This window comes from Elephas maximus, chromosome X (assembly GCF_024166365.1).
Source record: "Elephas maximus indicus isolate mEleMax1 chromosome X, mEleMax1 primary haplotype, whole genome shotgun sequence".
Classification (NCBI taxonomy): Eukaryota; Metazoa; Chordata; class Mammalia; order Proboscidea; family Elephantidae; genus Elephas; species Elephas maximus.
The window spans coordinates 61,854,977-61,870,645 of NC_064846.1; the positions used below are offsets into that span (position 1 = coordinate 61,854,977).

The 15,669-nt window shown below is 36.1% G+C and overlaps 1 protein-coding gene across 6 annotated transcripts in view; it reads right to left on the reverse strand.

Moving 5' to 3' along the window:
* The window catches only part of DIAPH2 (diaphanous related formin 2), a 942,090-nt gene that overhangs the window by 349,441 nt on the left and 576,980 nt on the right, over window positions 1-15,669 (reverse strand). For all 6 annotated transcript variants that reach the window (XM_049873110.1, XM_049873109.1, XM_049873108.1 and 3 more), the window contains one exon: window positions 4,115-4,240. In XM_049873110.1, coding sequence (XP_049729067.1) covers window positions 4,115-4,240 — 126 coding nt within the window. The remainder of the gene's footprint in view (window positions 1-4,114; window positions 4,241-15,669) is intronic.

Below are 15,669 nucleotides of genomic sequence, written 5' to 3' on the forward strand. Positions count from 1 at the left end.
AACTCACAGTGATGTTTTGATGAAAAAAAAGAAAAACACTTTTGCTGCCACACTACTGATCAAGACAGAAAACTGCAGAGCCAGGAGTGCCCAAGTCAAAGAGAATAAGTCTAATGATTGGCAAGCAGTCCGTTCACAATGCTTCCTTTTAGCTCTCTTAAGAATGGGCTATTTTTTCAAAACTGGGAAACTGGAGGTGATTCTGAATTTCATACCACCTATTCAAATACACGTCAAACACAGAAACAGACTACATAATTCCCAGTAATCTTGAAAGATAAAAAAGAGGTGGCCTCAAATGAAGGAATGAAGAATGGGACTATAACAAGTGAATGTATGGGTTGTTGAACTTACCCTGACACAACTCTAGTTCACTACAATAACACAGGAAAAACTGTGGTCAATTCTATCATCAGATATGGAAAATACTCCTCATTTAACAAATGGGAAAATTTTTTAATAAGCTCAGGTATATAAAATTAGGCAATGCTTGACATAGTGAACATTCAATAAATGAGAGAAGATATTACCATATTATTATTTACTATAAACTAATTTCAATTAATTGTACAACTAATTGAACTAAAACATCCAATACTATTATGGTGAACATATCAGCATGAAAAATACTAAGAGCTCTCTTTAAAAAAAAAATTTAGATAACTGCAATAATTTCCCCACAAGGTTATTTAGATTTTTGAATGATGTACTTTTCAAGATATGTAGTGCTATTATGCACATTATACACCATCGTCTTTGATCCTACAGCCTCCCTCCTGATTCATGAGAGAACATCCCCCATTTCTCTCTCTCATAAAAAAATCATAGTCTGTTAAAATTAGTTTTTCTTGCTTCACTCTTTTCATCTATTTTTTCTTAGTCTGGAACAAGCAGCCAATTTTGGGTAGAGAGGCAGACAGGGGTGATGAGCTTCCATCTAGAGCCACTGACTAGTACTTCAGGAAGCAGGAAAGAACCAGGGGGCAACTCCTTTCATGAGAGATTTTGCTCTTTTTTTTTTTTGGTCAATATTTTGACATTTACATTAAAAGGTGTGGATCATCTCTTCTAAAAATGATTATATTTTACAAGCATGCTCTAAAATATGATTCGTTGTTACTCAGATCCCTGAGAAGACTTATACAAAGAAAAATTTTATAACTCTAAACAGAGATTACCATTATTTGATAATATCCTTTTCAAACTGCTAAGTAGAAATATGGGCTTGGACTAGCTGTAATATCCTGTGAATAAACACATTTACTGAGTGCCCACACTGTGCTAGGTGGTGGGCATTGTAATGGGCATGTTGTTGCTGTTGTTAGGTGCCATTGAGTCAGTTCTGACTCATAGCAACCCTATGTACAACAGAATGAAACACTGCCTTGTCCTGCGCAATCCTCACAATCAGGCAATCAGGGTTTGCTTGTTACCATTGCAATAGGCATAAGTAATGAACAAACCAGACATGGCTTCCACTATTGGGAAAGAAAGAAAGAGTGTGTAGATGTTAAGACTGTAAGAATTTTGAGGTCAAGTTTTCTATCATGTGCACTGTTGTATTTCTAAGCCGTGACAATGCCTAGCACATTTTAAGTGTTTAACCTATATCATTAAAGTGTAAGGACGAATATAGGGTGCTATGTGAGTTAGCCCATCCTGGCGATTTGGTGGAGATTCAATCTGCACGTTTATTTCTTTGGCCATCATGGCATTGGTGCTAAACCCTGGTGGCGTTGTGGTTAAGAGCTATGGCTGTTAGCCAAAAGGTTGGCAGTTTGAACCAACGAGGTGCTCCTTGGAAACCTTATGGGGCAGTTCTACTCTGTCCCACAGGGTTGCTATGAGTCGGAATTCACTCGACGGCAACAGGTATAGCACCACTGCTGTTCTCAATGTCCAGGCACGTGGCAGTACTATTTAGTTTTTCAACTCACAGTCCTTATAGAGAGATTATTGTTTAAGTAGGTAAGGTTACCATAGTTTAAAAGGAGGCTACTTCTGTATTTATGTCTTTAGTTATTGAATTTAAAGGGCCAGTAACCTAAAGCAAAACAATTCATTGGCAGGGGACAGAAACATTGGAAAGATCATCCAGTACAAAGAATTCTATACTAGAAATAGAATGGTGGTTCTAATTTTAAAACAGGATTATTTTATTTCAATTATCCCACAATTAAATATTCTTCACTCTTGGAATTACCAGACAAGTAGAAAACTATTAAGTAGGCACCTGAATTCACGTAACGTATTATATACATATGATGATGATGCATTTTGTCTTTTCCCAAAATAATGAAATTTTCAATAGCTGCCCATGATCTCTTCCAAAGCAAGATAATTTTGGGAAATGTTTTATCACTATAATTCATTAATTTGTAGTTTGTAGCCAATTCAACTAAATATTCTAACTTTTTTCCCATGAAATAAACTGCTGTATATTTTGTTTTCTTTTAAATTATGATATGCAAAGTAAGAGCCCCATACATTTTAATATACTTTTCAGTCCCCTTGTGGACAAACAGTCACACGTTAGTGCCACTTAAATGAAGAATAACCATTCATCTGTAAAATACAGATACAGAAGGCTCTGGATTTTCATTTTAAAGTGCCTTAATTACAAGCATAAAGAGAGAAATAAAATAAGGAGTCCAGGCCAAGTTCATGAGGGTTTGAAATTACTTTTCTTTTTCTAAATGAGCAACAAAGACTCCTCAATGTTACAAGCTGCTATGTGGCTATGTGCCAATGGAAGAAGAAAATGTTAAAAAGAAGAAGAGCATCAGGGATTTAATTCAAGTATATGAGGCAAGAACCAAAATATAAAGGTGAAAGATGTAGGTGGTGTTTCCTACCACAGGGCAATACAACACATTTTAAAGAAAAAATCTAACAAACAATAAAGTGAAACTTTCACATTAAGTATCCCAGCATGGGCAGTCATGCAAGCCAAGGCTGTTTTTTAGGATTCCCTAACTCCAATCACCCTCAAATTTGTGTTTCTAATATTTATATTTATGAAAGTACTCAGCATTGCTAAAGGAATACACGAAACAGTGCTAATTCATGAACCAAAACACTGAGTGAAAAAATTCAATTTTACATAATTTCAATTTTACATAATTGTAAAAACTGCCATTCTCAAGTAATTGCAGTTCAGTTGCAAGTCTTCCAAGTTTGGCCAGGAAAGAAAGCATCAAAGAAGAAAAAGGCTACAAGTTTAACCTTGAAACAAGGCGACTGCCATATAGTTGTTGAAGGAATTTCCTTATTATCAGATAAAGAATTTACAGTATTTATTCCCTGTAGAGATATAAAATGATGAATCAATCTGCACTTCAAGATATTTACTTAAACCTAGCGCAGGATGATATGGTCTTAACTTTTGAAAACCAAAACAAAATAAAATCAGCTCTAATGTAGTTTATCTTTAGACAACAGATTTAACATTAAACAATTCAAGCTAAATAGTATTTCTCAAGTTCTCTTTTCAGTTATTTTTGAAATTTATATGAACATACTACATATAAAAAAAAGCAATTATATAGCAAGAAATGCTTAACGTTATATAGATATCCACTTCACTTTATTTAAATATATCTTCTACTGATCAATTCCTTTACCCGTCCATTCATGCATCCATTGATCCTTCACAGTCCGATCAGTCTATTGATATTAGTCATGCCCCGATTACCCTTGCAGATACATGTATGCCCTGGAGAACTGCATGCATATAAAAGGAGAAAACAAATCAGATCAGGAACATTTTCTGTTGATCATTGGCTTTAAGCATTTGGTTACATAAGAAGGTTCTTCGTTATGTTTTACTTCAAATCAAGCCTCATACGGCTTACCTTGCATGTCTTGTTGATCTGCAAATGAAATTATTATTTGAGAAATGGCATTTTTCCTTATATAATTGCCCTTTGCCTACTCTACCTAGTTGAAAATATCATGAAATAAAATTTACGCTGCTAATATAAAATGGCACATGTGCAAGTATGTCCAGGTGGTGTGGCTAGACTGGTAAATCTAGAACTAACCACAGACTTAGCAAATTAATTAATTAATAGACACTATCAAAAATGCTAAACGCTTAAATAAGTAAAGGATATTGTCATCTTTTCCACAAACTTATCATGTTGATTTTCTGCTTCGGGGAAATTCTTGATGTCACGTTCCAGGTGAATGATTTGTTGTTCCATTCCTGTGAGGTTGCTCTTCAGAATTTGAGCTGAAACTAAAGAAAAAATGTGTAAAACATTAACAATATTTAACAAGTGTTCCACAAACAACCAAAAGAAAACAATATCAGCTACGGTTATTTTTACCTTTCTTTTTTTTTTAATGTGCAGAAGAGTTTCATGAAGTCAAATCACGGTTTTCTAAATTACTGCTCATAAAATTTGTACTCTCCCCGAAATAAGTGAAAATGTGTAATATAATATACCAAATCATCACGTTTAATATGGGAATGTCACCATTTTCCTCAGCCATTAGTTGAAATGAATCCATTTCTATCTAAATTTATTGATGGAAATCCTAATATTTCATTCTTTAAAATCTAATTTGAAGATTAAAGAGAAACTAAGGTTCAAAGGGATCTTATTAATGCATGTTCTCGGTTATATAAATGACTTAAGGTTAAATTATATAAAATCTGATCAAATATTTTTCTTTTATTGAAATATCCTGATGTTTATAAACCAACATCTATGGTAAAAGTTCCTCTCTTTAGTTCTTTTCATATACATAGAGGTGTGAAAAATAACTGTTGATACATAGAGAATTTAGAGTAAACCCCAGCAAACACATATGCATATATATACACCAAAAAGTTTCAACATGCCCTTAAGCACTATTATTACTTGCTTTAATTACCCCTGACTTTCTCTTCCCTTCGCATTGACAACCAATAATTTAAGTGTTGTATTCAATATGCTCCTAAATACATGTCCACATTCCAGATCTCTCCTGATGCCTTTTTACTAGAGATATGTACTTTTTAACTTATAACTATTTTATGGATACTCTATTAATGCATGTCTGCCAATCATCTATAAAGTCAGTTCTATCAATATTAACAGAATTCAGGGAAGGGGCTTCTTGCTGAAAAAGGACAAAACGGGACAAAGTAAGTGTTACAATTTGATAGGTAGTAAAAAATCCAGGCCTCTCAAATATAACAGGACTTTTCCTTAAAGGACTCTGTAACAGAAATAGACTAAAACAACTCTTTTTTTAAAGGAAATTCTGTCTCATTCAGAGACATATAAGTATTACAGTGAAAAATTCAAGAGACTGACAAAATCAACCCCCCAGCAAAAATTCAGCCAAAATATTCTAATACAAATTCCTCACACTGACACGCACACCTTCATAATCTGGTGAGAAGAAATCACCTTAAATATACATGGAAGCTCAAGAGACTAAAAATCAAACAGCAACACTAAAGACAATTTTTTTCCTATGCATCTGTCAGTTCAAATAGCTCTGTCTAATTTAGTTCCATTTATTTAGATCGGACAAGCTTGGAAATCATTCTTTACTGGAGAAATCTAAGACAGCTTTGTCTTGCCAAAAATGTCCTAATGCCTTGGCAATCATGCTTGGTTTATTTAAAGGATGAGTTTGCTGTGGAGGAAACCATTTTCTTTGATTTTAAACTCAATTTCTTTCACTTGGGTTTTTCCTGTATAGTCTACCTAATTAGTCCAAAGATTTCTACATTCCCATTTCCTTGATGGAAAAACTGAAGACATGAAATAGATCATTAAGTCATTTAGGTTACAGGAAGAAATAAACTCACAATAATATTCTGCAATAAAAAAAAATATGTCCCAAGAGCAGGTTTAGATCACAACAGTAAGTATTCTAGTAAAAGCAATAGTAATTCATCACACCAACGTTCGTTGCAGCACTATTCATAGTAGCCAAATGGTGGAAACAGTGAAAATGTCTATCAACATATGAATCAATAAACAAAATGTGGTATATTCATATAATGGAATATTACACAGCCATAAAGAAATGAAGTCCTGACACATGCCACAACATGCATGATCCTTGAGAACATTACACTCAGTAAAGAAAGTCGATCACAAAAGGACAACTACTGTATGATTCCACTTATATGAAAGATCTAGAATATATAAGTGTACAGAGACCAAAGCTTATTAGTGGTTACCAGGGGTGGAGCAGCAGGCAGGGAAAAAGAGGAACCCAAATGCCTAGGGAACACTGAACTTCTGGTAAGACTGATACAAAAATGTAGAAACTGATAATGGTAATGACTGAACAATATAATAAGTAAACCTAACGTCACTGAATTCCACATGTGAAGAATGTTGAAACGGTAAACAATTTGTTACATATGTATTGACCACCGTAATAATACTAATAATAAAAAGCTATGGTGATAATGATGACTTCATCTTCTGATTATTCAATACAGAAATGTATTGCACACAAAAGCCTAGATACCTCAAATAACAAGATGTACTATTTTTTAACTCGGTGAATTTTCTTTTTTCTCTAAAAGTGAATTCTGAATAAAACAATGTTTCACAGACATCTGCCATTCTCCCCAATTTCACACAGTAAATCCTTTGCCTTTAAGAATCCCACCGCATTGCTAAATTCACTACGATTTTATAGAAACTTTTTGTTTGTTGAAGCAATCTTCCATATATCACCTTCTGCTCTGAATGAGAATTATTTTTGTCTCATGTACATAAATACACAGAGTTTCCTCTATAAAACATCAAGCTACTTAATGGTAAGATCCTTACCTAATTCTTTGCATTTCTCTCAGTACTTGTCACAGAGCTTTACTCATGGCTGAACCATGGTGGTGCAGTGGTTAAGTGCCTGGCTGCTAACTGAAAGGTCAGCAGTTCGAACCCGCGAGCTGCTCCATGGCAGAAAGATGCAGTAGTTTGCTTCCATAAACATTTACAGCCTTGGAAACCATATACGGCAGTTCTACTCTGTCCTATGAGTTGGAATCAACACAACAGCAATGGATTTTCACATGGTACTCAATGTTTTTTGAATGAATATGAATGCTTCAAGAAGTTTTGGTTCACATTTAAATTAATGTCAATTCCTGCAAATGCATATGCATGTAGCGGTTTAAATATAATCATTATGGTTGAAACGTACCATCTCAATTATTATGTGCAATATACCTAGTAATATATATGGGAAGGAGGGTTGTAGGAGATTCCTAGACAAAAAGGAAACTGAAGAAATTGCATAAGAAAAAGGATACTTTTCCTTATTAAGCTCCTCTACTCTTCCCATCTAATGAATTAATAATATTATGCCTGAATAAAAGAGAATAAAATATGAGCTGTTTCCAAGGATTCTAGTTTACATGCAAATTTATGGCTGTATTAAGCAAACAATATCATTATATAAAATGAATAACATTAAATTGGAAGAGCTATCTATGTTACCTTACAAGGGACATAACAGGCGATTAGCATCAGCCTCTGAAATCTGAAAAACTCAGGTTGCACAGTATCATAGTCTAAACAAAAAAACAAACCCGTTTCCATCAAGTCGATTCCAAATCGTAGCGACCCTATAGAACAGAGTAGAACTGCCCCATAGAGCTTCCAAGGAGCGCCTGGTGGATTTGAACTGCCGACCTATTGGTGAGCAACCACAGCACTGAACTACTACGCCACCTGGGTTTCCTATCATAGTCTAGGTTCCCAGAAAACAGAGCCTAAGACAAAGATTACATGGTAAGGCCCTATTGGCGTTGAGGGTGAGGCCTAATTCCAAGGAAACAAGCATGAAGGAATGGGGAAGAGAGAAAAAAAGCAAGCAAATACAAGAGAGTTAAGTTACTGAACTGCCACAGCTTTACAAAAAATACAGCTCGTTGCTTAGTCTCTCAGGTTGTCTCCATCACTGCTAACTTCATAAGCATGCCATATGTGCGGTTACACGGGGCCCAATGCTTAAAAGGGTCTTGTGCTTTGTTTAATGCATTATTCAAACTCTTACTAATTCTTGAACAAGGAGGCCCACAATTTCATTTTGCACTGGGCCTTGCAAATTATCTAGCTGGTCCTGGTTTCCAAAGAAACCAAATGAAACAACTGTAACTTGGAACATGTGATTGGAGGTGGTGAGCAATTCACCTACTGGCCCTTTCCATTTTCTGTTCTCTCATTGGTGAAATTCTACTTCAAGGGGTATGTCTTAGTTATCTAGTGCTACTATAACAGAAATACCACAGCTGGATGACTTTGACTAGGAGAAATTTATTCTCTCACAGTCTAGGGTCTAGAAGTCCAAATTCAGGGTGCCAGCTCCAGGGAAAGGCTTCTTCTGTCTCTGCTGGCTCTGGGAAAAGGTTCTCGTTATCAATCTTCCTCTGGCCTAGGAGCTTCACAGCACAGGTATCACGGGTCCAAATGATGTGCTTCCCCCTGGTTCATCATTCTTGGTGGTATTAGGTACCCCTCCTCTCCACTCACTTCTCTCTTTATATCTCAAAAGAGATTGAATCAACATAAAACCTAATCCTGTAGATTGAGTCCTGCCTTATTAACATACCCACCAAAAACCCACAGCCTTTGAGTCGATTCTGACTTATAGTGACCCCGTAGGGTTTCCGAGGCTATAATCTCAATGCAACCAGACTGCCACATCTTGTCTCGAGGAGCCTCTGGGTGGTTTTGATCACTTTAACCACTGAGCCTAACAGGACTCCTTCCTTATTAACATAACTGCCTCTAATCCTGCCTCATTAACATCATAGAGGTAGGATTTACAACACATAGGAAAATCACATCAGATGACAAAATAGTGGACAACCAAACAATATTGGGAATCATGGCCTAGCTGAATTTATACACATTTTTTGGGGACACAATTCAATGCATAATAGGGTCTTAAATTCTCACTCTGGCTGGAAAGCAAGACAACTAAGTGGACTGGGCCTGGAGGTGAAGTGTGGCACAGAAGGGGTGCCCAATGAATTTGGGGTGGTGGATAAACTAGATCAAAATATTCACTGCATCCTAAGGGGCTTATTTAATTTTGACAGTTTATATAATCCTTTTTTTTTTTGTTTATTTACAGTCACAATCAGCTTACTTGAATTCTTACCCTTCAGTCTTTATTTTGCCTTGTAGCAATCCTGATCAAGTCAACCTATTTTATAGGAAAGGTATCAATCATATCGTCTTAATCTGCCAGGATACAAACACCCAATTGCATCAACTAGTCCTCCTGTGATACAAGGGTTAGTCATTACTTGAGCTCTTAAGTAATAACTGATACTTAATAAGGAGCTCTGGTGGCACAGTGGTTAAAGCTATCAACTGCTAACCCAAAGGTTGGCGGTTCAAAACCACAAGCAACTCCATGGGAGAAAGATCGGGCAGTCTGCTTGCATGGAGATTTACATTCTTGGAAACCTCACAGGTTCACTACGAGCTGGAATCAAATCGATGCCAACAGGGTTTTTTTAGTATCCTGAGGAGTTTTATGTATTAACACAATTTAAACCTCACAAAAACGGTACGAGGTATGCCCTACTCTGACGCACGGGTATGATATGAGCAAACTGATTACTTCTCCGGAAATTGTAAATGTAAAGCAGTATCCCTAATACCTGGAAGGCTAGCATCTTGAAATAAAATCTGTATTCTTTATCACTCTTTGACACAAGGGCATATTACTCTTATATATAGCTATAACGCTTAGCTGCTAACCTAAAGGACTGTAGGTTGAATCCACCAGTCGCTCTGAAGGAGAAAAGACTTGGCAATCTGCTCCCTTAAAGATTAAAAAAAACCTGTTGGTGTCAATTCTGACTCATAGCACCCATATAGGACAGAGCAGAACTGTCCCATAGGGTTTCCAGGGCTGTAATCTTTACGGTAGCAGACTGCCACAGCTTTTTCACATGGAGTGGCTGATGGGTCTGAACCACCAACCTCTGGGTTGGTTAGCAACTGAGCACTTAACCATTGTACCACCAGGGCTCCTTCTCCTGTAGGGGTGCAGAGGAGAGTAAGAATGGATTTAGGCATCAGATCAACCTAGGTTCTAATTTCAGCCATCCATACCAATTATTACAGGCCAGTTACATAGCCTTTCTGGGCCTCCACTTCCTGCTTTACAAAATGAAGATAATAATACTTTCTTCAAAAGATATTCATTCCAATTAAATGAGTCAATAAATACAAAATACCTATAATCATACCTTGGAAACCCTGGCGGCAGAGTGGTTAAGTGCTACAACTGCTGACCAAGAGGTCGGCAGTTCAAATCTGCCAGGCACTCCTGCTCCTTGGAAACTCTATGCAGCAGTTCTACTCTGTCCTGTAAGGTCGCTATGAGTCGGAATCGACTTAACGGCACTGGGTTTGGTTTTTTGGTTATAATCATACCTGGTACATAATTAAAAAGAAACAAATAAAAAACCAAAACGGTTGCCATCAAGTTGACTCTGACTCACAGCGACCCTACAGGACAGAGTAGAACTGCCCCATAGAGTTTCCAAGGAATGCCTGGTGGATTCAAACTGCAGGCTTTTTGGATAGCAGCTGTGGCTCTTAACCACTATGCCATCAGGGTTTCCTGGTACATAATAGATAATCTATAAACATTAGCTTCAAATTTCATTATTCTCTCCCTACACTCTACCTTCCAACACACAAATCCCTACTGTATACGTGCTACTAAGAATTAAGCAACACTTCAGATGCAATTTGAGCAATAAAAATCAGATATTCCCTATCCCCGACCTCCACTAAGGACTGATTTAATATAGTCTTGGTCTTCTTTCTAACCAAGGGAACTAAACTTAGTGTTTTCTCTTTGTAGATTTTATAGGGTACATGGAGATTTAGGTGTGCCAACTAGTTACAATTACACTAATGAACAGACAATTTCTAAGCAACATTATCAGGTCCCAACTTTAAAGAATATTTCTGAAAATTAAAACTTGTGCCATATTTCTTTGAACATAGTTAAAAGTTAGTAATTTTCTGGCTTTCTAGACTTATCTAAAAGACCCCTACCCTTCCCCCACCAAAAGAAACCCTGTTGTCTTGGAGTCAATTCCAACTCACAGCGACTCTATAGGGCAGAGTAGGACTGCCCTACAGGGCTTCCAAGGAGTAGTTGGTGGATTCGAACTGCCAACCTGTGGGTTAGCAGCCATAGCTCCTAATGGCTGTGCCACCAGAGATCCAAGAGACTAAAATTAAAAAAAAAAGTGTTGGAAAAGAATTAGCATGTGTATGCCTGCCTGAATACTTGCCTTGGATACTCTTGCTTCAATCATTAAGAGTTGGAAGTCAATATTATGATTATTTAACTAAATAGGTCCCAGTCCATCTTACTTTCAATAGAGGTGTATGAGTGGGGGCAGGTTGATGGAGAGGGAGAGAGGAAGGAGAGGAAGAGGAGAAGGAGAGGGAGAGGGGAGAGAGAGGAGGGCAAGGGAGTCTATACAGATTTTTATAGCACAGTTTGTGTGAAGATAGAGTACCTGAAGCTCCAAGAACATTTCAAATACAAGAATGGGTTAGAAATGCTTGTCTCCTGTATAACCTCAGCTTCGGAGTATGTTTTTGTGCCTGTCTTTATATTAGTTTACTAATATAAATTAGAGAGTCTTTAATGACAGTGCAAACATTTTCTATCTGAGCAAATTCCCACTACAGGCATTTTCAATGACTGATTAATTAGTCAGTCTGGTGGCACTTTAATTTTTTTCTCTCATTTCATTTTTTATATCTGCTACAGAATTACTAAATCTGAATTATAATCCTAAAAAATGAAATTATAGCTATCAGGTTCTTTATTATAGCTTTCTCCTTATACTCCATCAACCTTTTAAGCTCAGTATACTCTCTTGAGTTATATGTAGGAGAAACTTTCCCCACAAATCCTATTTATCTACTTGCTTCAGTTGAAAAATATTCATATACTTTTTTCCTGGGTTCACGCAAATACACAATAGTAGTGTGATCTTCATTGAAACATTTTAAATGACAGACTGGCTCTAATTCATAGTTTTAAAAATTAAATAATAAAAGAAACATTTTAAGTGGCATTTTGAATGGGAAGACTCTTCACTGACACAGTATATACGAGAACCGATAAGTATTTAAGAAAAATAAATTGCATTATTCTGGGGACATTCTCAAGGCCATGTTCAGGATATGTAATTTTATGTAAATATAAAAGCTTTGCCAGGAACTTAAGGTTTTTTTCTCTGAATTAAGTATTTCTATTAATTTTTATTAATTTTAACCATTGACCAAGTAACAAAGCACTTCTTACCTCTTTGCACTAACAAAGGCCAAGCAAAAATTTACTGTTGTAAGGCTATATGTGGATAGGCCCCAACACGATTATAAGCACACTGTAATTTTTCTTAACTGAATATATTTAGTTGAAGAATTACTATCAGCCAAGTGGCAGAGCATTAAAGTGACTCATCCAGAAAGGAGACAGAAAAAAGAGAAGGAACATTAGAAGCAGCCTGAACACAGTTGTATTCGTTCTCAACTGCATTGATACATGAATAGTCTCATTTTATATGAATGTTGTACATGGAAATGAAGCAAATGTGTTTATACAATAACAATAGCAAAAGCTCATCACCGTGGGCTTCTTTGGCCTTAAAAAAAAAAAAAGAAATAGTAAATGGCGGCCAAGTAAGAAATCTCTATAGTGGAAAAAAAAAATCTATTAGAAAATGACCCATTCTTAGGAGAAAAACATGTTAAAAAGTCACCGTAAATGAAAGCACAATTTAACTAGAACTCTTATTAAATAAAATGTTAAGACTATGAGTCCCCATTATGAGTTCAAAAGCATCATCTTTTGTTCCTCTAACATGTGTCCTTGGCAATAAAGTGTGGTTTTTCTACATTGGATTCATATATAACACAGCCTGAACTGATACTGAATCAGAGCAACTTCAATATGAAAACTACATTATATAGTTTAACTGCAAAAACTTCACTAAGCATATTTCAACGTATGGGTTCACACATTTGTACAAGCTCTAAGCCTGAAAACCTCAGTCCAAATGCATTTGTTTAAAATAAAGCCTCGGGGGGGGCGGGGGGAAGAAAGAAAACTTACTAATAACTATTGGAAGATATGGTTAACAGATAGCTGGGGTAGAGGAGGAAGAAGTGAGAGTTTCAAACCCTCTAAATAATGATTTCCAATAACAAAAATTCTGTAGCCTGACCAGGGAACCAAGAGCAGTGGACAGTCAAGCTGTCTCCTCTCCAACTGTTATTCTGCCTGTAGCAAAGAGTATGTGTGAATTTTAAAATGGAAGGCTAAAAAACAAACTGCAATCTCCTACTCTTGTTCACAGTCTTAGCTTAAGGCCAGGATTGGAAAGTACATATGCAAGTTGAAGCTTCTATAAAGCAATGCAGGATACAGCATTGTTGCAATACTTTGTTCTCATCATGAAGAATAATTTTTTAAAGCTCATTTGTTTTCCTTGCAATAAATAAAAGATTCAACACACTTCCATTTCTCAAACTGGAATAATTTTAATAGGTCATGTCTTTACTGAGTTGAGGTCATGCTATATTGAATTGTCCTACTCTGGGGATTTTTTGTAAATTCTGGAATGGCATTCTTCTCAATAAAAAAAGCTTATCAGATGCTGATAAATCCTTTATAACAATTCTATACTAACGCCTTCACTTGTCAAATATATATAATGCATTCTTCTTTCTCCTTGGAATTAGAATCATAGTGGTAAAAGGGAACCTTGTCAAAGGAGGCTACTGAACATTACAATACCAAACCACAAACCAAACTCCTTGCCTTCCATTACTGTTTTGGCTCACAGCAACCCTATAGGACAGAGCAGAACTGCCCCATAGAGTTTCCAAGGAGTGCCTGGAGGATTCAAACTGCTGACCTTTTGGTTAGCAGCCGTAGCTCTGAACCACTATGCTACCAGGGTTTCCGAATATTACAATAGAAAGGCTTAAAATAAAATACATAAATTATGGAAAAATTTTAAGGGCTATGGAAAATGCAAACTTGTTAACTAAGGCTAGAACGAAAAAAAATTCTAGTTGAAGAAACCTGAAATTACAAGCTTGAGCATATGTTTGTACGAGTGTGTGATTAGTTTTAAATAATAATTGAGTAAATATTATTGAAAAATTCCAAAGATAAAATATGTAAAACCAAACCCATCGCCATCAACTGGAGTCTGACTCATAGTGACCCTACAGGAGAGAGAAAAACTGCCCCGTAGGGTTTCCATGGGTGTAAGTTCTTACAGAAGTGGACTGCCACATCTTTCTCCCACAGAGTGTCTGGTGGGTCTCAACTGCCAACCTTCTGGTTAGCAGCTGAGTGTTTAACCACTGCACAATAACAACTCCTTGGTAAAGCATGTAGACAACTTATATTCTGTACTACCAAACAAAGTTCTATAAACTAGATGTGATAGATGAACACTGTTTCACACCAAACAACTATGCATTTTTTGAATCGGCATTTACAAATGCTTTAATCTATACAATCACTTAATGATTATTTTACTAACATGCCCTTACTTCTGTAATATCATAGTCTTAATAAGATGTGAAAAGACCATATGGATTGATAAACCATTTGAATAGAAACCTACTTTCACATATGCTATTTGGCAAGAATTAAATGCATGTAGACAGCATCTTCACAAAGCTCTAATGTTACACTGAAAGAACATTAGCCTTCTTGAGTTTAATTTTTGTGGTTGTGGCAAAATTTTCTAAAAACTGTATTCCTGAGCTCATCAAGGAAATTAATAGAACTATATAATTTGGTATACTTATTCTTGCATTTGGACACCATGGTGGCGTAGTAGTTAAGAGCTATGGCTGTTAACTAAAATTTTGGTCAGCAGTTCAAATCTGCCAGGTGCTCCTTGGAAACCTACACTGTCCTATAGGGTCACTATGAGTCGGAATCGACTCGACGGCAATGAGTATATATTTTTGCATTTGACAGAGTTTTGCCAAGAAAAGTTTAATAATGAAGTCTACAAGTATGTACATACTCAAAGCAATATATTTTCACATGAACTGAATGCAAGTTGTCATAAGTGTTAGTGCTGGGGTCATATAATGTTGAAGTTATTATAGTTTTGCCTGCATTAGCAATTATGCTGCTTGGTAACAGGGTTATAGGTCAAATAAAAGATGCTTGTAAAGGTATATTAAGCGTATGTTTGCACTGTGCTTATTTCCCAACTGAATATGGATACTAACAGAATTACTATATGCTCATGAATAAGGGACTGGCAATACAAACTAATACAACTATAGGAATATAATTCTAATAATTTTCTAAGTTCCTTACCACTGAAATCAGTACATATATAAAGCAGGGCTTGATTAATTACCTGGATATTATCATCTCATAAATCTATTATACCTAATTTTCCCTAATAACCAAAAAATAAATTAATGAAAGCAGATGAGATTTGAGAGGTAGGTAGAGGCTTCTAAGCCATGATAAGGAGTTTAGGTTGCACTCTAAGTGTAGTGGAGGAGGAGGGGTTGTGAAAATTTGCACTTTAAAAAAGATAACTCTGGCTATGTTGACAATGGATGGGGAGGGTCAAGAAAGTAAATGGGGAGACCCTTTAGGAAGCAA